This window comes from Apodemus sylvaticus, chromosome 4, assembly GCF_947179515.1.
Source record: "Apodemus sylvaticus chromosome 4, mApoSyl1.1, whole genome shotgun sequence".
NCBI classification, from domain to species: domain Eukaryota; kingdom Metazoa; phylum Chordata; class Mammalia; order Rodentia; family Muridae; genus Apodemus; species Apodemus sylvaticus.
Window position 1 is genome coordinate 161,725,904 of NC_067475.1, and position 24,438 is coordinate 161,750,341.

A 24,438-nucleotide genomic window follows, 5' to 3' on the forward strand; every position below is an offset into this window, starting at 1 on the left:
AACCACCATGACTACAAAGATTTTTAAAATGGATTTGTTCTGACTTTGGTAGACGCCAAATCTCTGGTTTCCTTCAAATTGTTATAGTTTCCAATACACATTGTGTTCATGGAATCTATTTCAAGATATTTGAATGTTAATTCAGATTAGACAGGAACTACTTTCCAGATACTTTTATTTACTTTCAATTTGTTTATCATGAAACTGAGTTGGTATTATCTTTCAACATATCTTTACATTAATGTTTCTGTGTGCAATACAACCATTGGTTCCTGTATCTCTTTTACACATTGATTCGCATGGATCCCAAAGGCTTTCTAAGTAAAGAGATCATGCATCTGTGCATAATCTTTGAAAGATATATTATGATTTGGGCAGAATTATATTCCCTTAAAAAATATTTCTCATAAATAATCCATTTGTATGAGCAGGTTACTGTAAAGAAACATCCAGAAGATTAGTCACTCCAGTATTACAGGGAAGAATTTCATTATGGATAAGAGAGGAAACTGGTCATAGTCAGCTGGAAAATGTTGGAGCAGAGAGAAAACAGAAAGAGATTTTGTATGGCCAAGGCTGGGTAATCAAAAAGGAAGAATATCTGGAGAGAAAAATGGGGATGATTTGAGTAGGAGAGCTTTGCATTCATTAAGATGGAGAAGAGGTTCTATAGTTAACTCAGCACAGGAGAGCTTTTGGAGAGGTACAGGAATATACGTGGAGACTTTAAGATGTACAAGTATTTTTATTTCCCAGAATCAATGTTGATATCTCTAGAGGCAAGAATCAAGGCAAGAATCAAGGAAAATGAGTCCTTTTCCTGGAATAGACCAACTCACAAATATTTTTTGAATGCTGGAGAGTTAGTTAGTTAGATTGGTTTTCTGATTTGACAGTGACCTAGTTTATTATAACAGTTTTGACAGCTCAGCTGAACATCAGAATCACCAAAGCAGACTTCTTTGGCTTGAGTTGTTTAGATTAATACAATTACACCTTCAGAAGACCATATAGCCCACCATGAGCCCATTTTTAAATTTTCACTGTTCAAGACAGTTTGAGGAAGGCACAATGACATTAAAAAGAAATTTCTGAAGGAAACAGACATATGGGCCAATATGGGAAAGGCCAGGGTGAACACATGTATAAAAAAATAATCTAAATTTTTTAACTATGGTTCATTGTTTAAATTTTTCTATCTTTCCCATTAGCATATTATTTATGTTAAGAGTTACAATTATCTTTTAATATCACATACTTATTTTTTGTGAATTTCATACTTGTATACAATATATTAACTGTTATCATCATAAATGTTTCTATGATATTCCTCAGATATTCCCTTTAAACTTTATTTACTGTGTTTTCATACGATGAATCCTTTAAAATTTAGTATGAACATTGGTCTTATCCACTGAATACTCGTTCTATTAGGTGGAGACCTCTACCAGGAGTACCTTATTTTATATAAATTGAAACACTTATGAAGAAAGACATGGGAGAAATACAACGCACCTTGCTGTGCCAAGGCCCCGTGGAACTCACAAGAGGCATGAAGATGTGTAAAAAACACCTATCATTATTCAGCGACGTCTTGGTTGTTTCTAATAACCTGTGAGTATCTGCAACATGCATTCCTTATTGTTAGAGGCTACACTTTAACTAGGCCTTTTTTTTTTTTTACAAATATAAAATGTTGTTTTACTTCTTTTTTAAAAAAATATTATACTTACTTTATTACTTCATGATTGCAACTTTTTAGTCTTCTGTGGTTGAGGTTTGGCAGACACTCTCCTACACATTTCTCAATTTGTTTTGTCACAAGTTTTCGACACATTTTTAAAAGAATGAGTTATTAAAGGTGCTATCCTGCTATTTGAATCTGGGGAAACAATAACAAACTTGAAAAGGAGGCAGATGTGCAAGCACATGCCAGTAATTCTAGTATTGTTAAAGCTGACTTATGAGTATTGAAACTGTGGGATATGTGGACTATACAGTGAGACATGTTCCCAAGATTAAATATTTAAAATATGAGAAGTAGGTGTCCTCTTCTTGCTTATTGTTTTCAGATAGACTGTAGATAAAAGAGGGAAGGAATCCCTGATTATTATCCTTGTACACAAGTGGCAATCCATGTAAGCCTCTTGACCACATAGTTTCCAAATTAGCATTAAAAATTAAGATGCAGCCACAATCCCTACTAATAGCAATTCCTAATCAGGGGAAACTGCAGGTACAGGGTACTTCCTAGTTGGTGATTCTGCATATACTAGATAAAAATGCTGTGATTAAATGAAGCAGTATACAATGATGCACTCTAATTTATGCCCATGGAAGATCTTTTTGTAGGGCCACATCACATAAACTCTCTACTGCCCATGATCATAGCCTTCATATTATTATAGAAGGTACGAAGTTGGTATTAACATTATCAAGTTAATAATTCATGGTACATTCTTATAAGTTCATAAAAGTTTTGAGGACAGAAATCAATAATAAATAATAAAGCTTATTCAGTTTGGGCGATAAACTTTCTGATCGTCCTTAAATAGTATTCCTGAAGATCCACTTCAAAAATTGTGACAAAATGAAATGTTCAGAAGAGAATTCTTCAATACATTGTAGTTACAACCAACTGGGTAAATTTAGTTTTCAACCCTGATCAGTCACTGTAAGCTTGCAGCATAGAAAATGTTTATTAGTGTCTGATGCAGGTTCAAAATAAGTGAACGTCCTGGCTGTTTATCTACCACCCTCATCATTTCTACTCATTTCACCTTACGTCCACACTTGGAAATACTTACATTTTTAAAAGATAGTAGTAGACTCATTGAATAAATATATATATACTGATAGTGTACCTTTTAATGAAATTGGTGTAAGTGAAATTCACTTAGATTTTTGAGAGTAGAGGAAAGTTGTACTGGCTGGTTTTGTGTGGCAACTTGACTCGGGCTGGAGTTATCACAGAGAAAGGAGCTTCAGTTGGGGAAGTGCCTCTATGAGATCCAGCTGTGGGGGCATTTTTCTCAATTAGTGATCAAGTGGGGAGGGCCCCTTGTGGGTGGTACCACCTTTGGGCTGGTGTTCTTGGATTCTATAAGAGAGCAGGCTGAGCAAACCAGGGGAAGCAAGCCAGTAAGAAACATCCCTCCATGGCCTCTGCATCAGCTCCTGCTTCCTGACCTGCTTGAGTTCCAGTCCTGACTTCCTTTAGCGATGAACTGCAATGTGGAAATGTAAGCTCAATAAACCCTTTCCTCCCCCAACTTGTTTCTTGGTCATGATGTTTGTGCAGGAATAGAAACCCTGACTAAGACAAAAGTATAATGAATCTTTTTCTTGAATGACCATATATTTTTTTCCCACTTCTGCTGTGTAGTGATAGTAATTAAAACTATTTTGAGATTGTCATTCATGGTATGGAAAGAGCATAATTATTCTAATAGGAGGTGATTGTCATTATTTCTATTTTCATGGACATTATCTCTTATCAGACATTGAAAAGAGAAGTTTTGGATGTATACATTTCTTCTAAAGTTTGGTTCATACATACGCACACATATGTATATGTATATATCTATAATTAGAAGACTTGAGGTAGAAAAAAGATATAAGTACAAATGTTTCATAAGATTGATACATGTGTTTGTAAGTTTGTATGTGAGTGTGCATGCGTATATCCTTTCACAAATATTACATTATATGCTTGTATTTTGGCTGTTACATGTTACATTAGGTAGAGTGGTAAATCTTTCTCTATAATATCATGTTTCAAAAATGTCACATGTTTGAAGCTTAGATAGATTTATATATAGGACTTTTGAATCAGGATTTATTCTTGTGTCCTATTGTCTCCTGAATCTGAGAGAGGAAGAATCACTATCTTCAGTTTTGGACCAACACATCACCTTAACAGTGTGCAATGCAGAGTTACATACCCAAGTTCACACACACACACACACACACACACACACACACATACACACACACACACACATACACACACACACACACACACACACGTGCCCGCGCGCGTGCACAGACGCTCACACGCACACATACACATGCGCACAAGCACATGCACATTCACACGCACATGCACTTCCTCTCACACATGCATGCACACCGAGGTCATATTCAGCCTATCATAAAGTAATAGAACAGTCACAAATCTGGGAAGGATTATGTCAAAAGATAGAAGGGAAGTTAGAGAGCAAAAAATAAAAAATAAACTGGTCAGAACACAGTGTATATGTTTGTGAATTTCTCAAAGGACCAGCTCCATAGAAAAGGAATGATGGAAGAAGGAAAGTAATCCTTCCAAGATTACTACTTCTTACAAACACTTTTGATTAGATCACAATGTTTGATTCGAAGACATTTCCAATTATTTGTTTAAATTATTGGGATAAATAATCATCTTTCTGGATTCTTGAATGAGATGTGCTTTGTATGTTTACAAAAGGAGCCATTGAAGTGTGCTGAAGTGACATCTTAGTATACAAAGAAGGACAATGGAAGATTATTTTTATCCAGCCAGACAATGTTTCTATATAATTTAATTTTGAAAGATTATTAAATGTAATTAAGTAAAACACAAAATTTTAACAAATTTTTTTTGGTATGGACAGTATGGAAATATAGCAATATGGTTAATTATTATCAAAATCACAAAGAGAAATCATGAAATACATGGCCTTCTAAAAATGCCATATATATACACAGACACACACAGACACATATAAACACACATATTCATAGTATAGTCATTCTAAAATTTCTCCAATCAGAAAACAATTAGGCTATGTCTATTTGTGAGCATTGAGAAACTAGTATCCAGTAACTTCTTTCAACACAAACTTGGTTGAATTCCATCTACTTTGGCTTGAACTGTGCCTGAATGAAAAAATGGACGGATCCTCCTCTGCTCTGGGACAGGAAGAACCTGGGTATTTCTAAAAGCAATTCCCACTACAATGCAGATCAAACTAACTGAGATACTTGATTCTCTTTCTAGGAAGAAGAGAAAGTTTAAAATAAAACACATAATCCCTTTGCAATACCTGTGTGCTGTGGATAATATGGACATAATCAACCTAGTCAGGATAAATGAAATCTGCACCTGCCGGACACTTGCCCTGTTTTGGCCCACTGGAATGTTTTTGGCCACCTTTAGGTAAGACCTACACTTTGGACTTGTATTCACAGGAGGATAGCTACAGAAATTGTGGGGCAACTTAATGCTTCCTAATTCACAGGTTAAATAATTAACCACAATATTTGCATAATAAGAATCTAGTTTAGTCTGATTGTATACATGCTGTCAAGTTCAATTTTTTTCCTTTTATAGTGTCCCTAGTTTGTCTATACTTTTCAAAACATGCATTTCAAATGTAAGTATATTATTTAATGTTTGATCTAGATGTTCATCAGGACTCCAGAAGATTCTTGGGGTAGAATGGAGAGACATTATTTTCTAAGCAGAATGTGGACCAAACAAGGACTTAGAAGATACCTTCCACATTCTTTGCCCTATAATATCCAGTATCTAGGTTTTAAAAATACAGAAATTGATCTCCCTCCAATAATATTGCATATTTTACTTATATTTAACCAATACCTCCAATACTGCCCAGGTAATTTCCATAAAAATAGTTTTTAATTGAGCACATAAAAATAGCTACTCATAGAATGCTCAAGTATTTGAATATTTTGTGTCTAATGGTCAACTGATAAGGATAAGGGTCAAGGAGTAAGGTTTAACTGAATCTGCAGGTGATAGACACACACATTAGCTTATTTTGATATGCTGGAGCTCAATGTCCAGGCTCTTCTAAGCCTTCTTCAGTTAACATACCCTTCTTTACACTCCCAGCTCATCACCTCTGAATCTGTACTCAAATTTGTTTGTTCAGTATAATATATATAATACATATTATATATATATATAATATGTATATATGTGTATAGATATGTTTGTATGTGTAGGTTGGGTGTCACAGGCATCATCCACCCTTCTGACAAAAATGATTGTAGGCAGTGAGTAGAGTAGGTAAGCAGTTAATGGTAGAAACATGAATGTGGCAGTCTTTGAACAAGAATCAGTCCATAGTTCCACAGGAATACAGCTTGAGGTTATGAATGTTAGAATCATGGCAAAAGGAAGAAGAAAATTCTGTGAATGAAAGATCTTTGCAGCATAGATAATTATTTTCAGAAAGCGGAAGCTATGTAACCATTAGCTTACAGATGAAAAAACTATACCTGATATGGGATTGTGAGCATGGGCAAGAGGAATAGTGCATTGGGTGAGGGATACTGTTTGAATCAGAAATACATTGATCAACAAGATAATGTTGATGACTATCAGACACTGAATATGTCAAATATCATTGAGGTATAACTCATTCAATATATAATTATCAGTTATAGAATGTTAGCATTGTGAATTCATCTTTATTCCATCTTTAATTAGAGTATTTTATGCTACAGTGGAATAGTGGTGAGCTTATTTTTAATTTGTACCAGGAGAGTTAACATGGTGACTCACACGAATTAATCACTAGTTTCTAGGACCTCCTGTCTTGTATGCTAATTCTGTAATTCACACAAGGAAATAAACAGTATTTTTTTCTTAAACGGTGTTCATCCTGAGTTAAGTGCATTCTAATGAAAGGTCATGTAACTTTCCTGTGGTTTAGTGCGAATAATGATACCTTTCTATATGAACATGTCCTCACGGTAAGAGGACACTTTCTTAATTATCCCTTTATACATATGAAACTAAAGCTAGGAGTAATTGTTGGCACAGCCATAGTCATACAGCTCTGAGAACACAGTCAAGTCTTGACATTCCCAACTAGCTGTCAAACTGTATTCAACTTCCTGTTAAAAGTGTTCCAGTGAAACAAGTCATTCAGAAAAGCAGCCATGTGGAAAATACCATCTACAGGTACACCTTCATGAGGGCCATTGGGTTTTATGAAGATTAATCTTAAAAGTCTCTCCATTGTCAAGACCCTAATCTTGTTTTTCACTTTTAACATTACAGTTCAAAAGAACAGAAAGATCGCTGGTATTATTTTATCAAAAGGTATTTTATTTGTAATTATACTTTAATTCTGTACTGATATGGGAATTGCAGTTGATTATTCATTTCTTCCTTAAAAATATATTTCATAGCCTGTCTCCAAATATGTTGCTGATTAGATGGTCATTGGATACTGCTTTGGATTCTCCTGTCTATTGTATATTTCATTTAACTTTCAGGAAGTTCTGCATTCATTGTCTCCCCTTTATATTGGAGTAAACAGTACTCTTCAGTATTTCTTTGTGTTTGACTCCATAGATGTTATTGTACCATGTCTATTCAAGCCCTCTTGTATTTCCTCTTTTGAAGTAAAGCAGATTTTTGCCTTTTCTTTGTGTATTAGTCACAGAACTTTCTCTAGAGCCACAGAATTTATGTATTTTTTTCCTATGTATTAAGGGAACTTACTGTAATGACTAACAGCTGTAGTCTAACTAATCCAACAATGGACAGCTGTGAAAAGGAAGTTAAAATATCTTGTAGTTGTTCAGTCTATGAGGCTAATTTGTTTCACCTGGTAAATTGTATCTACTAGAATCTTGAAGAAGTAGATATTAACAAATGCTCTGGCAGTAAGTGCAAGCAAGCAAAGGAGAGTGAGCCTTTTTTCCAATGTCCTTATGTAGGCCTCCATCAGAGGGTGTGGCTCAGATTAAAGATGTTGACCACCCTGCTTATATCAGGACCTTGCTGAGTTCAGTCTGACCTTGAACTCAGATCCACTCCCCTCAGTCTTTAGGGAGTAAAGCTGGGTGTGTTCTATCTTGCCTGGGCCTAAGCTTTTCATGGCCCCTATGCCTCAAGTTTTTCATGTTGAGGTCTAAGTCAGAAGCTTGTGTCTTCCAGCCTCCAGATCTGTTTCACAGGTATGCACTCCATTTCAGACTTGTAGTTCATTCCAGAAGGAGTCAAGTTGACTACAACCTTGTAAAAAAAAAAGTTCTGAGGACTTTCTGTGCATCCTAGATCAATGTGCTATTACATGACCATGGTTTTGGCTTGAAACACTTTTAAATATTCCCTAATCCAATAGTGAATATTGCTGAACTACTTTCTTATATTTAACACCAAGATGATTCTTATAAACTATTAACAGCGATTAGCTTAAAATGAGATACTAGAAAATTAATTTTACTATATTGTGTGTTTTATTGTATTTGATCAGATCCACTAATGAAGCCAGGATGGGTATACAGAAAAACTTCTCAATGAAGATATTCACTGAGGACATCCCAAACTGTGACAGTGTATGTGAATACAAAACCAAACCTGATATTTCAAGTTCATGACTTGCAGAGAGACAGGCAGTTTGTAGAGTAATGGAAATGGGAGACATAAGGAGAGAGTGGAGGGGAGACATAGTGAGATTTATGTCTATAGAATATATATTTGTATGGCATGCACACATGTGACTTTTACATGTGATATATAGAAAGCACTGCGGCACAAGACTGATCCACAAGCTAAAGCAACAAAAAAGAGGAAATATTTTTCATAAGTGATTGAAAATTATGTCAGGGCATTGCATCAGCATATATTTCCAAGCCAAGTATTATTATACTAATTAAACTGCTTTTTCTCTTGAGTTGTTATTGCTTATATATTAACTCATGGGTTGTTCAACTATTATTTATTTTAAAATATTTCTGTCTAGTCATAAATAAATGTTATTTTATAATATAACCATAAAGAAATCTTAAACAGCAAAATATTATCAGGAATTAATTTGCTCTCCGCATCCACATGTTTTGCACCATTTTATCTCTTAAGCTCTGTCCTCTGCTCTTTCAGTATGTCTCTGTGCATCCTCACAACTGCTTTGGAAGAACAACTGCATAATCAGGGATCTTTATCTTAGTATTTATTTGAATGATCTAGGCATAGGGATTTCTTTTCATGTAACTTCTCCTTTGAAATCATTTTTAATAATTTACCCTTAGGGCATGTGTGTGTTTGTGTGTGTTTGTGTGTGTGTGTGTGTGTGTGTGTGTCTGTGAGTATGTCTGTGTGTGTGTGGTCATATGTGTGAATAGTATGTACAGTGATACTCATGACCTAACACATATTACATAGTAGTTTTATCATTGAGTTATACACATAACTATTAAATAATTGTCTATTTTTTAGTACTTATATTATTGCTCATTCTCACTACTGTGTTCAGTGCAGATCAGAAACTTAACTTATGTAGCATGCAGAGCATTGAAGACCATCGCTACTGTAAAATAGAATAGAATGTAGCTCAGAGGATCACAATCTCTCTGACTTTTATAAATGCTAATGTGTACAAAATGTACCTAGAGTCGATATTCTAACAAGTCACTGTTAAAATTTCAACACACTTACCAAGCTGTGTATAATGAATACCACAAAACTTGATATTCGTATTTTCTAGGTTATATAAAACAGTAAAGAGAAATTGTAGTATAAAAGTAATTACTAACCAGTGACATACATTAGGTTGACTGAAGCAGATGTGTCCTCAAGACAGAGAAGAGGAGAAGAGCAGATAGTCCTGTAGGGAACTGCTCTCTTGCCTCTGATGCTTGATTTCATCTATGGCAAATGCTCAGTATTGTACATGAGCAATCTCTCTGATGTCTTTCAACACCATGGTGACTTAGATCCAATTCCTGAAAAGTAAACATTTTTACTGATTTTTAACCACAACTCTAGTACTTTCATATATTATCCTTCCATAATTATTAAGAATTTTATAATTAGTAGCAATTTTTTTAATAATTAACATAATTATTACCTTTTGTGTAGTTCAGAAGATTGGTAATAGGTATGTACCTTATAGCTTTTCTTCACGAGATATGTTTGTTTCCCTTTTGTCCTTGAAGAGTTGTTTTCTTATTTTTATTATTAGATATATTCTTTATTTACATTTCAAATGATTTCCCCTTTCCTGGTTCTCCTCCCCCCCCAAAAGTCCCATAAGCCATCTCTTCTCCCCTGTTCCCCAATCATCCCCATCACACTTCCCTGTCCTGGTATTCCCCTACACTGCTGTATCAAGCCTTTCCAGGACCATGGACCTTTCCTCCCTTTGATGTCCAACAGGCCATCCTCTGTTGCCTATGCCTCTGGAGGTATGGGTAACACCATGTGTACTATCTGGTTGGTATTTTTGTCCCTGGAAGCTCTAGGAACACTGGGTGGCTCATACTGTTGTTTCTACTATGGCACTGCAAACCCGTTTTGGCACTTTTTCTAGCTCCCCCATTGGGGGAGAAAGATAAAAAAAAAAACACATGGTCATTTCATTAGATGCTGAAAAGGCATTTGACAAAATCCAGCATTCTTTGTTGTTAAAAGTCTCGGAAAGAACAGGAATTCAGGGCCAATACCTAAACATAGTAAAAGCAACATACAGCAACCCAGGAGCCAACATCAACTAAACAGAGAGAAACTCGAAACAATCCTACTAAAATCAGGGAATAGACAAGGCTGCCCTCTCCACATTTATTCACTATAGTACTTGAAGCTCTAACTAGAGCAATTAGACATTAAAAGGATGTCAAAGGGATACAAGTTGGAAAGGAAGAAATCAAATTGTCACTATTTGCAGATGAAGTAACCTAAGAAACTCCACCAGAGAACTCCTACAGCTGATAAATAACTTCAGCAAAGTGGCCTGATATAAAATTAACTCAAACATATCAGTAGTCTTCCTATACTCCAAGGATAAACAGACTGAGAAAGAAATTGGGGAAATGACACCCTCCACAATAGTTGAAGAGTTGTTTTCAGAACATAAAAATATTCTTCTAATTTAAATAAATATCCTCTATTACTTTTCTTTCTCCATGTTCCCTCATGAATATTTAGCAATGATACTTCATATTTTTATCAATTCTTTGGTTGTTTTATTTGATTTTATGTTTATAGTTTGGCTTTTTAGGTTTGAGAGTTTTTGAATCATCTATGTATTTCATTACACTTAAGATAAACCTGTATTTTTTGCTATGGATGTATTAGGAAAATATTTTTTGCTATTCTTACTTAAGGATGTCTTTTCCTCCAATTTTTCCCTTTTTCTTATTCTTAGGATTGAATGTAGATCCCTCAGACTCTGTTCATATTTTAAAATATGTAGATGCAGATGATTTTACAATCATCTTTGATGTATAGAAATCCACTGCCAAATCACCTGCATGAATCCCAAGATATCCACAAACCACTCCCTAAGATGCACATACCTTCTCGTACTCTTGACTTCAAATACAAATATATAAAATATTAACTATTTGACTTTATATTGTAGAGATAACAACTAACTGCACTGTCCTCATGAGTCAATGCTATGCCATGGCTGGAGGAGCACATTTTACTATATTCCCAGGTGGCTTAAAGTAATCTGTTCTGAAATTCATTAGAGATAGCAACACCTCATTGTTTCACATCTAGTTTATGGATATATAATTTCAATATTTACAGGGTTTATATTTCTATCCTTTTAGAATAAAAAGGTATAGTTCCTTTTATCTACAATAAACATTTTTATGTATCATTGAACAATTATTGAAAGCCTATTTTTTCCTCAGAGTAGGAACATGTGATCTATTATAAGGTTAATCTTATCTCCTGAGAATTACTTACATATGCCTGGTTCTCTATGAGTCAAGAAATATATTAACATGTACAAAAACTCCCAGTTGCCTTTTCATTTTCATGCTTTAAAAACAGTATCTTTAGAATTATTTTGTTTAAAATTATAAACATCACCAGCATCAGGAAGAAATGCACCCATCTTTGCAATCATTAGGTAGAACTTAATATGTTCAAAATGCACTCAGAATGCAATATTTTACAATAAGGTCAAATAAAATCATATTTGAATTATTTTTCTATCTCTAGAAAACTATATTACTTTGTTGTTTTAAAATTATACAGAAGATTTAAGATATTAACAAAATATTAAAAGTTTTACTTTTCTTTAAATTAATTATGCATACTCTGTGTGTATGTGTGTGTGTGTATGTGTGTGTGTGTGTCTTCATGCATGTATGTATTTGTGTATGTGGTGTTGGAATTTGTCCTTCTAGCATATATGATTTTTGGGCCACGAGCTATATTTTCATCCACATCTACATTTTGAGCAAATGCACACATTGGTTCCATCCTATTTACATTACACCAGAAGATCAGAGATGTTCTTCCACATTCTAAGATGTTTTTGCATAATTCTTAGTATATAGATAGCAAGATGTAAAATTAGTTAGTGTAAGGTATCCTTATCCTTGTTCATAAAATTCAAGTTACCTGTCATGTTGCAGTAGGGACTTGGATAAATCTTCAGAAACACACACACACACACACAACATACTCTCTCACACACACACACAGACTCTCTCTCTCTCACACACACATACACACTCACACACAGACACAAAACATACTCTCTCTCACACACACACACACACACAAAGACTCTCTCTCACACACACACACACACTCACACACACACACACACACACACAAAATTATTTTCAGGATAATAGATTATGCCCAGTGGTTAGAAAACAATAAATAAAAATGCTGTGAAAGATAATGGATTATGAAGTGGTTTCCTTTTTTCTTGTTTCAAGGTTGCTTATGGATAGCAAGGGGGCACTTGTGATATGTTTCTTATTTAAGGGACTGTTTCTTAGGCACTAACAATGCTTATTGCAGATAGCTGATACCTTAGAAACTATCTTCGTAAAGATATACCTACCTACTCACAGTCATACACTATAGTAATATATTAGAATTCGAGGACATCAGTGCTATCTTCTCAGATTCCTATCATTTTATTTCATGCTATTTACTTCTTGCTGTCTTCCTGGGTCTTTGTAGAAGATTCTAGCTGTGAGAAGCAATAGAGATCAAAAAATAAAAGCACCTTGCTTGTTTTGGGAGCATAAAGCAATAGAGGAATTCTAAAATGCTCATTTTGATTTCCTAGTTCTATCACCATTACAGATTTCATTACTGTATGTCTGTATACCATCTAACTATATACACAGCTTGACATGGAGAGAGTAATCACCCATCTTTGTTTGTTTTGTTTTTCATTTTCTTTTGTTTTTGTTTTTCTTTTCTTTTTTTATTGCAGTTTTGCTATTCATCCTGACTTTCCTAGAACTGTACACATGGTGTACATGAAAGTAAGGATGTAAGTGATGGAAGTCTAAACAGGGAGGAAGCAAAGGGTTGTGCTCTATTCCAACCACCCTCCCCCTACCTGTCTGCTGACATAATGAAAGAATAATCAGGATGCTGAGCTCCTGCACCCACGGCTACTCAGTCTTGCTTTATTATACACAACCTGTTACAGTTAATGTTTGAATATCAAGTATCCACATAGTTAATTTTGTGATAAATATGTTAGACTGAAAGTCTTCCAGAGATATCGCAAGGGAAGAAAAGAAAATGTTTATTTTATATTAGAGTTAGATTACAGATTTTAGATTATTAGTAATGATTAGACAATAACCAATTTTATACTTATGAGCTTCAACATTGTTTTATACCATTCTTCTCTGTACTTTTCATAGCCTTTATGCATAAAAGCAACAAACATCGATACAGTAAATGAAATAATTATGAAGTTACTATCAATGATGAGAATACCCGTAAGTTATTTTCAAGTTCTTTGGGGTTAAAATTGAATTTTCCTTTTGAGATTCACATATCTGCAAAGGTGTATGCATATAAATTATACAGATGAAACTTCATCATGATAAATTTGCATATTTTACAATCTTCTCCTTTTGGAAGTAAAGGCATCTATAATATAATAATCTAGAAAGGGACCTTTTTCTTGAATTTCTTGTCTACATTTCCAAAGAAAGGAAACTTATAGCCCTATGTTATTGTGTGTGGGGTGTATGTGTGTGTGTGTGTGTGTGTGTGTGTGTGTGTGTGTATTGGTGAATTTCACTGTATATGTTTATATATCTCTCTATCACTTCCTGTGGGTTCGTATGATGAGTATATGAGAAACAGAGAGTGTCACTCTGTTTCTCTGTCTCTATTGCTCTTTCTCTTTCTTACTCTTTCTCTCCTTCTATATTTGGGTGAGTAGATGTTTGAGTGTCTGCTTGAATGCATTTTTGTCCCTTAGCTTAATACTTAAAAACTCTATGACACACTTTCTTGGATTTACTCATGAATCAACAAGCAAGTACAATTAATGATAACTCCAATTAGATTATATTATCCTGGAGTTTGCTAGCAATTTCAACAGAATGTTCTATTTATATTATTGTTTCAATGGATCCATAATTCTGTATGCAATAATTATGTTGTGGAACTTCTTTCCAGTATCTGGCCTATTTTCCAGGTTAGACCCATCTTCATCTTCTCCACAGAATGGTTATCGCTAAATGAAAGCCAATGGTTGTGTGTACTCCTAGGCACCCTCAAAGCCTCTCTGTTTTTTGTTTCTTGGGGTTTATTTTGGCTATTTTTCTCACTGTTGCTGAAATAACTATATTTTTCAAATGTTCTTTATCAAGTCATCATAATCACAGTGAGTATATGACTCTATGGGTTCAAGGTTGTGTGTTCATGTCAAATCAATATTCAATATCCCACTGATAGACGGAGAGACCCTTGTGGGTCATTTTGTAATAATATTGGTCTTGGTTAGTGTTGATGGCCGAATGCAATTTCTTATTCTATAAGAATAAGACCAGTATTCTTGGTGGATCAATAGACGGAGTTTACTTCAGAGAGGAAAGGCAAGTACTTCTTGATTTTCTTCTGAAATCAGTCCTGATGACTCAAATCTGTGGTCAGAATATATGCCATTCATACTAGTCCTAATAATTTTCCTGCTAGAGAGCTGGAAATTGTAAGTAAAGAAAATCACTATATTATACAGGATTCTACTGTCAGATTATTTGTGACAGTTGGTTCTTTTTGGCTCTCAGAACAATGGAGATTACCAGCTCTGGTTCCATCCTGGCCATGCAGAAGCTCCAAGACCACTGCAAGGTAAGTACCAGAGAAATCTAAAGAAGGACTAGCTGAGTTCAATGGTCTATCCCTGAAATCTCAGATTTTCATTATTTAGATTTACATTTAAGTACATACTAAAACAAAATTTCTAAATATTATGCCATTCATTATATTTATAATAACTTCATTGTAGCCTTCAGGCACATTGATAACCTCATTAAGATAGAGTCTGTGAGCTGACAAAAAAATAACAGATTCTACTGTGATTTTCACTTGAGAAACTTAATTTTCCTAAAAAGAAAAACAAAACTCTGAATATATCATTTCTGAAGAAAGTAACAACAAAAAAAAATGGGTAATCATTACACAAAATCCTACTAGCTAGAGAAATTTTTCATTGATTCCCAACAGTCACATGATAGCTCATAGGCATCCAAAACTATAGTTTCAGGGGATCAAATTCCCTGGTATGACCTGCTCAGTTATCAGGCTCTATATGGTACAACAGTATACATGTGAGCAAAACAATTACAAACAGAAACAAGTCTAAAATTTAAATGAAAACACATTCAAAGAATAATTCAGTGTCTTTGAGGAAACTGCGGTCACAAGACTTGTGTGTGTGTGTGTATGTGTGTGTGTGTGTGTGTGTGTCCAAAGATTTCATGTAAGTGGCAAAAAAATGTGGCAAGTTTAAAACTTATTCAATTTGCTTTGTTTTGGAGTTTTTGATCAGGGTTTAAAATCTGGAACAGTGGTAGGTTGGAGCAAACATCCCCCAAAGTTCTACAATGTGTCTGTGGACTTTGATTGTACATTTTTTTCTTTTTGTTCTTTTTAAAAGTCATTCCATTATCCATGAAATATATGGTTACAGGAAGTCCTTCCCCCTCCCCAAAGTCACCCACACTCCTAAGAGGAGGATGCTAAGTCCATTACCTGAGTCCTCACTGGGAAGGTGACAGTGTTGCTTCTGTGTAAATTGTGTACTGCATCTTTTTAAAAAATCTTCTGCCTTAGTACTTCTTTCTTTTTGTTTTTCGCTTCTGCATGGTCAGCTATTGTGGGCTCCACCTTTTTGTGCTGCAACTTGATGTATGAAGGCATTGGTCTCCCTGGGTGTGGGTTGAGGTGATGAGTCAGGCAGAGCTGTCCTTTACACTGACTTGTGACCATCTTAATAAAAGTGTACATGTTATAAACAAACATATTCTCTTTATTTTAAACTATGTAGATTCTGTTTCGTAATGAAAATTGTAAATGTGGCCATATGTGAGTCCATGTGAAATATGCAGTTCCCTATGACAAGCAATTTCCCCACTGAATGAGAGATCATATTCAGATTACTAGAGACTCCTTGACTGAATCACCTGGTGTTCCTTCTATTGTCTTTTTAAAAAATTTTCTCACTAGCTAAATTATTGCCAAATAAATAAGAGTAATAAAATGCTCAGAAGCATTTGGATAACAATTAAAATTCTGAGATCATTAAGTGTGCTTGCAAGGATTATCTTTTAAAAGTTAATTAAAATGTGAAATTTGAATGCATAAAGTGAACTACAGAAAAGAGACAGTAACAATGTCTTTTAGAGATCAGAGTACTTTGTTATTCAACATTTTCTCATGTATTATGAAGGACACTGGCAATATTTTGATTATTTGAAGGAAACTGAAACTGAACTACTTTTGTTTTTCTTCAATATTTATTTTCAGGATTTTAATACACTAGATAATAACCAGCTCAAACCAAACTGACACATTTGACTTTATATTTCTATTGAGTCCAAGCAGGTATGAAACTCCCAGTCCTTACTTTTTTAATCAATGAGTGCTGAAAATACAAGCATGGGCCAAAATCATCCAGTTTTTTTTTTTTTTTTTTTGGCTTTTTATATGATGGACACAATAGCAGTACTCAGTCAGTGAAAAGACAAATATGGATTGGCACATTCTAAATAAATTTATTGAGTGAAATCTGTGAACTTGATATCAGTTTAATTCTAAAATTTGGAAGATCTTTGTACATCATGAATTTTTCAGAAATCCCAAGAACTTACTGCTCTTGTTTGTGTCTCACTATCACTTTGAATGTGTATTTCAACCTACAGGCCATACACCTAAAACAGGCAGGTCTTAATACTGTCAAAGTAGAAACAACAAATGTGCTCATGTGGATCTAAATAAAGTGATAAATTGAAAATTTTCTCCTTGATTTTAGAGTTCTCAGCTTACACATCCTTACTTTATCATAATATTCATGTCATTCTCCTAATGCTTAGGGACAGTCTACATTGTCCAGAAGAAAGTTGAGACAGAAAATAGAGTAGTGCTTGCCAAAGCCCATTGGAAGCTCACACTCATTATGATTAGTTTCAATTTATATTCTTTTCTTTTTATAGGTTATGAGTATCTACAGGAGGTCATAATGACCCACCTTCAACACACCTACAGTAGAGTAAATTCAAAAAATTCTACAGCTTTTCCTCTCTTGCCTGGATTGCTTAGGCAAGACCTAAACTTGGAGGGGCAATTCATTTTAAAGCCCCGATACTCAGCTATAAGCCAGCAGCAGAGTAAGTCGTCTACCTTCCTTCAAGTGCCCTCCTAGTTGCCATTTCAATTTTGCATAAAATATCAATGCATGTTGACATTGTTGCTTACGGGAAGGGCACTGCAGAAAACAAACCCAATACAATACGCCCCAGGTCTAGCCGGAGATCTTTATATTCTGACATCAAGTCTAAACTTGATATTTTTGGGAGAATATCCCATTTGTTCCAGACAGATAGTCACCATAAGCTGGAATTCCAAGATGCTATATGTATACAAGTGTGTGGGCACAGAGCTTTCATCTCATTAGAATACAATTTCATGTTGTTTCATGATTAAAGCAGAGAATGACCTAAGAACTGCATTTAAATTATTGTAAGAGGCACAGAAAGGATATATGTATGGAACTGGACATAATCTGTGTCAGACTAAAGTAGAAGTAACCTTGGTGTCCAAGCTCAGACTCTAATCTCATTTTCAATTACACTAAAAGCATATTTTTGTGTGTCTTCTATACCTGCAGTTGGATTTCAAATAGACTTAATACTTAAGTTCTGGGGCTTTTGAAATTGTCTTAAGGACATTTTTTTCCAAAAATATTTTCTTGTTTTATTATTTTATTATTTTCCACATTACTCCTAAGTATCCCCTTCATTGCTTTAAATTCTTGCTTTTCTAAAAAAAAGTCATTGTGTGTATGTATGTGTATACATATGTGTGCCTAAATACATGTCTATACAGATGCATACTTACACTAAAATTGATATATCCTATTCAGACTGTATCATATTACTTGTGTTTTTCCAGTCTTATTATTTTGTTTTGGACAAATAGTCAAAACTTTCTATATTGAGAAAGACCGTTTAATTTATATTTTGTTATATGACTCTTTTATTTACTTTTAATACTTTTGTTTTAAGTACCATATAAGTGTTCATTATGGTCTAGTTTTTGAAAAGATGTCTTTGAAGAGAAAAGTAAACTTTGATCTCAGCTTTGAACTTACACTACAGGAACCAGGGTCCCGAGTTTGACAAAACAGGCAGTCATGTATGCATTCCCATGAAGGAGGAATATTGCTGATGATAGAAATGTAACAATGGTCCTTCTAAAAGCTCATCAAGAAATCTAAGAATTGGAAGCGCTTCACTATGACATTTGAAGAAAATATAAAACTGATTGCTGTGAATAAAAATGAGGGTAGCTATGAAAATGGATATGACTTAGTGATACAACTGCCTGTACATAGTTCAGGGAACTTGCTCAATTGCATATCATTTATCTTATGATGCAGTGCAACATAATCTTGTGAGAATTCCCATGGGATCATGTCTTAGATACATCTCACAGATTAATAACAATGTAGAGTATAGGGAAGAAGAATATAAAGATGCTACAGGACGCCTAATCCATGACAACAGGGACATTATGCAATTGAAATTTGGTTTTTTAAAAGGCCATATTACAGGATTCCAGGTAATGATCTTATCTCCTCCTTAGAATCAACGGAAATACTGAAGAAGAAGGAAAGAACTTATAGGACACGATGCTTCCCCAGGGCCTATGTGCCCCATGAGGACCAAGGGTACACTGTCCCAAAAGTTAAGAAGAAGGGAAAACTCTTTGGTAGAGAGTTGAATTGGATCTGTAAGGATGGAAAATGGCCCACCGAAATTCTGGTAGGACTCACATGATTCACTTTTGGCTTTCCTAAGGAAAAATCTGATAAAAAGACCAGTGTTGCCTGATCTTTCAGAGTTAACAGTAGGGTGGGATTTGTACAAGTAAAGATTGAGAGTCCAAACCAGTTTGCAGTCCTTCTTGCCCATGCCAGCCCTTTCACTGCACCTGTGCACGCCATTGGTCTGCTTCTCCTGAGCCAATAGTGCTGGGCACTGCATAAAGAGTGACTGGTATTTCCCTTTCTTTCTCTCAGGACATCCTGTCCGTCTTAAGAGAAAAGGGCCCTACAGCAGTAGGTATATTTAGTATAGCTCCTAGTGATGTATTGTGCAAAGGAGTGAAAGAAAAACTCGACTCTGGGCAAAAGGTGAATATAAGAAAACACTCGGTGCACCTGGCAAGCTGGATTCTAAAGGTAGGGATCGTCCTTGCATCACATAGCCTCTGGATTCCTCTGAGTCTACATGAGTAGTTTCCTTCATCATGCATTCCCTTGAGTGATAGTAGATACATAAGAGGGAAATCTGGTAAGCTAAAAGGTTCTTCTGCTATTCATCACATAAGGAGTAGGGACTCAAACAAATATCCAGTCAGAATGAGCAGTAAAGTTACTAAAGTATCTTTCCTTTGATTTTCTCATGTGGCCATGTGGATGGTCACTTCATACTTGCATAGGAATGTCACCTGGTAGGCATGCCAATTCAGATGCATTTGACTGCCAGAGTTCTTCATTCTCTGTCTTGCACTACTGTTTTTCTGAGAAGCAGATTTCTCTTCCTCAGTATAGAGAATGTGACTCCTACATGTAACTCTTTGCTACACATATCAAGTAGGATGTCATAATCTGCTTGTCTATATCTCACAAAATATTGGTACAGAAATGCAGGGCCTCATGGCTGTGAAACAAGTATTCTTAATCAGTCTGCCATACCTTCACCACCATAAAATGATACTTTTTATTTGTTATTTAAATTAAAATTCAATTACATCATTTCACTCCTTCCTTTCCCTTGCTCTAAGTTTGTTTCCCCTTAGACTCCTACTTCTGCTAAAATACATGGCCCATTTTCATCTTCTGTTATTATTATATAGATAAAAGTGAGCCCACAAATATGTTCAAACAACCTAATAAGTCCATTATCATTGGTAGTATATGAACTATTTCTGAGGTAACTATGATTGGCTTACAAATTAGGGGCTTCCCTTTGAGAAATACAAATTTCCTCACTCTTTGTAATATGTATGTGCATGTAGTTCTTTATCTAGAAGTTTGTTTTTACAAGATTTATTCATTCCCATTTAGAATTACTAACATTGATGACTTTTGTTCAGAAATTGTTTTGACAAGCATATTACATTGTTGAACTATCAAATGTGAAGCCTCTCCCACATTTCTAGGACTCCCAATGTCAAAGCAGATTTATTGATCTTCTGGTATATAATCTTTCTGACTCTTTTGACCAATGTTTGCAGCCCAGGGTTTAGGAGTTAGCGTGTACTATGTATGCAGTTTGGCTTGAAGCCACAGGTTATTTTGTTTTCTGTACCTTGAATAGCTGTGGTTTTTCATAATAGTTTCCATGCATTGCCAAGAGTACCTTTGCAAGCTACATTATCTGTAAAAATTATCTTAAATATTTGGAACAGACTATGGAAACATGCTTGTTTAGAGAAACTGTGATAGGACCTTCTCTAAGAGCCATGACCTCATATCTTCCCATGCTTCTAATAGTGGATATGATTTTCTGCACCTCAGAAATTAGATACTAACATAATATGGGTTTCTTTGTTATAGTTATCATCGTTGTATATTTCTGTCATGTAAAAATAGTATTTGGTCTGAGGTATTGATCTCTTAGGTATGCTAGTTCGCTTAGTTGTCCACTAGAGGACTTCGATCTAAAAAGAGATTTTTCAGCAATCCAAGCACATTTGAACATCAGCTCTTAGTTTTCCAGTTTTTATGAACAAATCTTACTGGCCCTACACATCAGTCAACATTCTACCTTGGGGAATGTCGGGGAGCTGTGAAGAAAGTTGGGACTATCCGAAATTTTAGAGTTGAATAAGTTTTCAGTAATCTCCATAATTTGTTTTCTGCAAAATATTTCTTCTCTCTATATAAGGAGTTTCTTCAAATGATTAAAGGCAGTCTATTGACCTCTCAGCTGTATGAGCACTGGCTTTCCATACCCGAAATGGTCAGCAATGAAGAAAAACTATCAACAGCAAAGAGGTAATGGCTGGCGAATTGTGTGAACAACATCAACCAAATAGAAGTAATATTTGCTTATACACATTAGAGAATATATATCCCAAAAATATTCAGTAAAAATGCTGCCAGCAAAAGGTTTCAATTGTTCACAAACACGGAATACATTTGCAAACAGAGGTGTGACTTAGGGAGTCACAGTGGACCATGCTTATGATTATCAGTTTTGTACTACACTTAAATTTGTCATTTTGGCCCCACCCCTACCCTGATTCTGGAAAAACATTTAAGCAATATTTTGAATATACATTGTTACTTTCCTTTTATTTATGGAGGTCATTTCAAAAGATATAATGACTTTCCCCTTTTCTATATTTATAAATTGAGTAAACTTGTTTTTAACATAACTGTCTCTTTGTTCAGGCTTTTAGAAGAACTCCCGCCACTGAATGCTGCATTCCTGAGACAGATGTTTAGAATTCTAAATAAAATAGCCAGAAATTCCTCGATAAACCACATGCCAGCATACAGTCTCTCTGCTGCAATAGCGCCATTTCTTTTATGCCTTCCTAGATATGGAAATAAAGTACTGGCTACTGATATTTCCAAAAAGGTAATTGGCCATTTACTTTAAGCCTAGCTTTGATAAGCCTTTACAATGTGACAGAAAGACAGTATTACCCTCAGAGTCTGAGTTACTTTGTTGTTGATGATGATGATTTTGGCTTTGGTTTTGCTTCATTTTGTAAAATAAGTACATGTTTGAATGGCTTTCTTTTGGAGAGGAAGAATCATTGGTGCATTTTAAGTAAGTAAAATATGAATAGGTATTTGAGCTCAATGATGCAGTTTTTTTGTCAGTTGTGACTTAGAATATCCTTAGACGAATCCAGTGAGAATAAATGCTGTGAAATGAAAAAAAAACAAAAAACAAAAAACAAAAAACAAAAAAAAAAAACCCTGGGTACTGGGTTCACCAACCAAGAATGAATTCTGATGTAATCAGTGTAGAATTTGTAAAATGCTACTTGTTTTCATGATGGTTTCCTCAACAAAACAAAGGTAATGCAATTTTGGATCATTTTTATCAGGTATGGTTATTATGACTCCTGATTTCTGTAATTAAATATGGCCTTGACCTCTTGATGCTGGTTATCATTGGTTTAGAGAATTATAGAGTAAAGTATTCTATGGGACCTGCCTTTCAAATATTATAATAAAGTACCAGAATTTTTACAGTATTGGTATCAAATGGTTATTTTGATTCTCAGTATTTGAGCTTCTGATTCACTATTAATTGACCAACTGCCCTGGGACCTGAAAGGAATATATTATAGGACAGCCTAATTGAGAATAAGTATTCCTCATATTGCATAGGAACAAATATCCTAAGAAAAAAAAAGGGTTACAAAGAAACAAACACTGCAGATCCATAACTATCCAGTTTCTTCCATAGGCATTATTTTATTAATTCCCAGCATAATAAACCTGAGGATCAAGCTGTTACCATGGCATTTGCACTGAACCATCAGGGAAATGTGAATGTTACCACATAGATGGGTTTGCCTGTCTCTTGCCTTTTAGTTAGCCCATGGGACCTTTGAGTAGAAAGTTCCCTCCTTAGCTGTGCTTTTCTTTAAGCATCCTTACAAATATGCACAGCCATGAATGTGTCCAAGACAAGCAAGGTTAATCAAGTGGACAATATGTATAACATTCTGGGCCTCACAGGGTGAAAATTGGAAATCATCCTCTTATATGATATTGGACTGTGATGACCACACTTGAATATCTGATCTCATAATCATCTTTTAAATTTCTAAGAAGAAGCCCGCCTCGATACTTCATTAAAGCTAATGTTATCTCAGTATTTTAAAGTACATACTTTTAGCCTCCCAAATTCTTAAATAAAATGTGATTTGTAACTATGCAAAATGACAGAGACCCTTTTTGTTTGCCCCTTTTTTGTCCCAGATTTCTCTCGTAACATTCCTCATAGATAATTCTCCGAAACTGTTCGGGCTAGATATTGTTGCACTATGGTATGAAACCTCGTTTTATCATGGACCCGGAGGAAATACCTCATGTGACCAGGTTACTACATCTAATATCATCACCCCAAATGAACCAGAAAATGGAGCCAGCAGCTGCCCCAAGGGGAGGACATACACCCCTGAACATGATGAACCAACAATAAGTCAAGTGGCTCCTCCTCTCTCTGAGGGCACTAACGGTGTGTATACATGTCCTACTACTATAAGTTAAAAGTTAGAATCGTTTAGCACTGAACTATGAATTTTATAACAAACAACAATGAAGAATTTGCTAAACCATGTGAAGGGACACTTCACCTGTGTGTTATAATTTCCTACTGCAAGAGATTCCCTCCATATTTTGGTACCTCTTTGCACTGGTCCTGAATTTATGCAAAAGGTAAATCCCAGAAATGAGAGTAATTGACTAAGTATATGTTACTTACTTTGATATAAAGGGTATTAATTTAGATGTGTATTATACATTGAATAGCAATTCAATACCAAATTGGGTTTTCTCTACCTGAAATGTCTGGCTGTCCTAAATCTTACTGTGTAGACCAGACTGACCTCAAACTCGCAGAGATCATCTTGGCTCAGCTTCTGAGGTCTGGGTATAAAGGCACATGCCAAAATGCTTTTCTTTTATGCAAGTTTTAAAATATAGCCTAATATACCAGTATGGGATTCATTGACACTGTGAACTCAGATTTGAGCTCTCAGTTCGGTGGGTTGTGAAGGGGGAAACCAAGGATTGTAATAAAAGTGCAGTCAGGCAAGTTGTGTGGTGAAATTCAAATACTATTGTTAATTTACATTTGGCCATGGCAGTTCTGCCAGAAAGACACAGGTGGACTAAAAAATTGGTACTATTTTATCGCTTGAATCTAATACCTATATGCTTACCTTTC

The 24,438-nt window shown here is 35.0% G+C and overlaps 2 protein-coding genes across 18 annotated transcripts in view; both read left to right on the top strand.

Moving 5' to 3' along the window:
• The window catches only part of LOC127683526 (rho GTPase-activating protein 20-like), a 626,457-nt gene that overhangs the window by 183,439 nt on the left and 418,580 nt on the right, over positions 1-24,438 (top strand). For 10 of the 17 annotated variants that reach the window (XM_052180841.1, XM_052180839.1, XM_052180843.1 and 7 more), the window contains exons 1-7: positions 13,693-13,719; positions 15,022-15,085; positions 17,449-17,622; positions 19,100-19,278; positions 19,536-19,697; positions 21,409-21,518; positions 21,918-22,107. In XM_052180841.1, the coding sequence (XP_052036801.1) occupies positions 13,705-13,719; positions 15,022-15,085; positions 17,449-17,622; positions 19,100-19,278; positions 19,536-19,697; positions 21,409-21,518; positions 21,918-22,107 (894 nt within the window). In that variant the 5' untranslated portion in view covers positions 13,693-13,704. Of the gene's footprint in view, positions 1-13,692; positions 13,720-15,021; positions 15,086-17,448; positions 17,623-19,099; positions 19,279-19,535; positions 19,698-21,408; positions 21,519-21,917; positions 22,108-23,468; positions 23,728-24,438 lie in introns of those variants that run through there. The other 7 variants (XM_052180830.1, XM_052180836.1, XM_052180829.1 and 4 more) reach the window with 3 other exon arrangements.
• LOC127683762 (rho GTPase-activating protein 20-like) lies at positions 1,442-11,156 on the top strand. The gene is made up of 5 exons (XM_052180986.1): positions 1,442-1,614; positions 5,024-5,182; positions 7,058-7,099; positions 8,262-8,343; positions 11,151-11,156. The coding sequence occupies exons 1-5, from the start codon at positions 1,484-1,486 to the stop codon at positions 11,154-11,156; spliced, it is 420 nt and encodes a 139-aa protein (XP_052036946.1). The 5' UTR covers positions 1,442-1,483.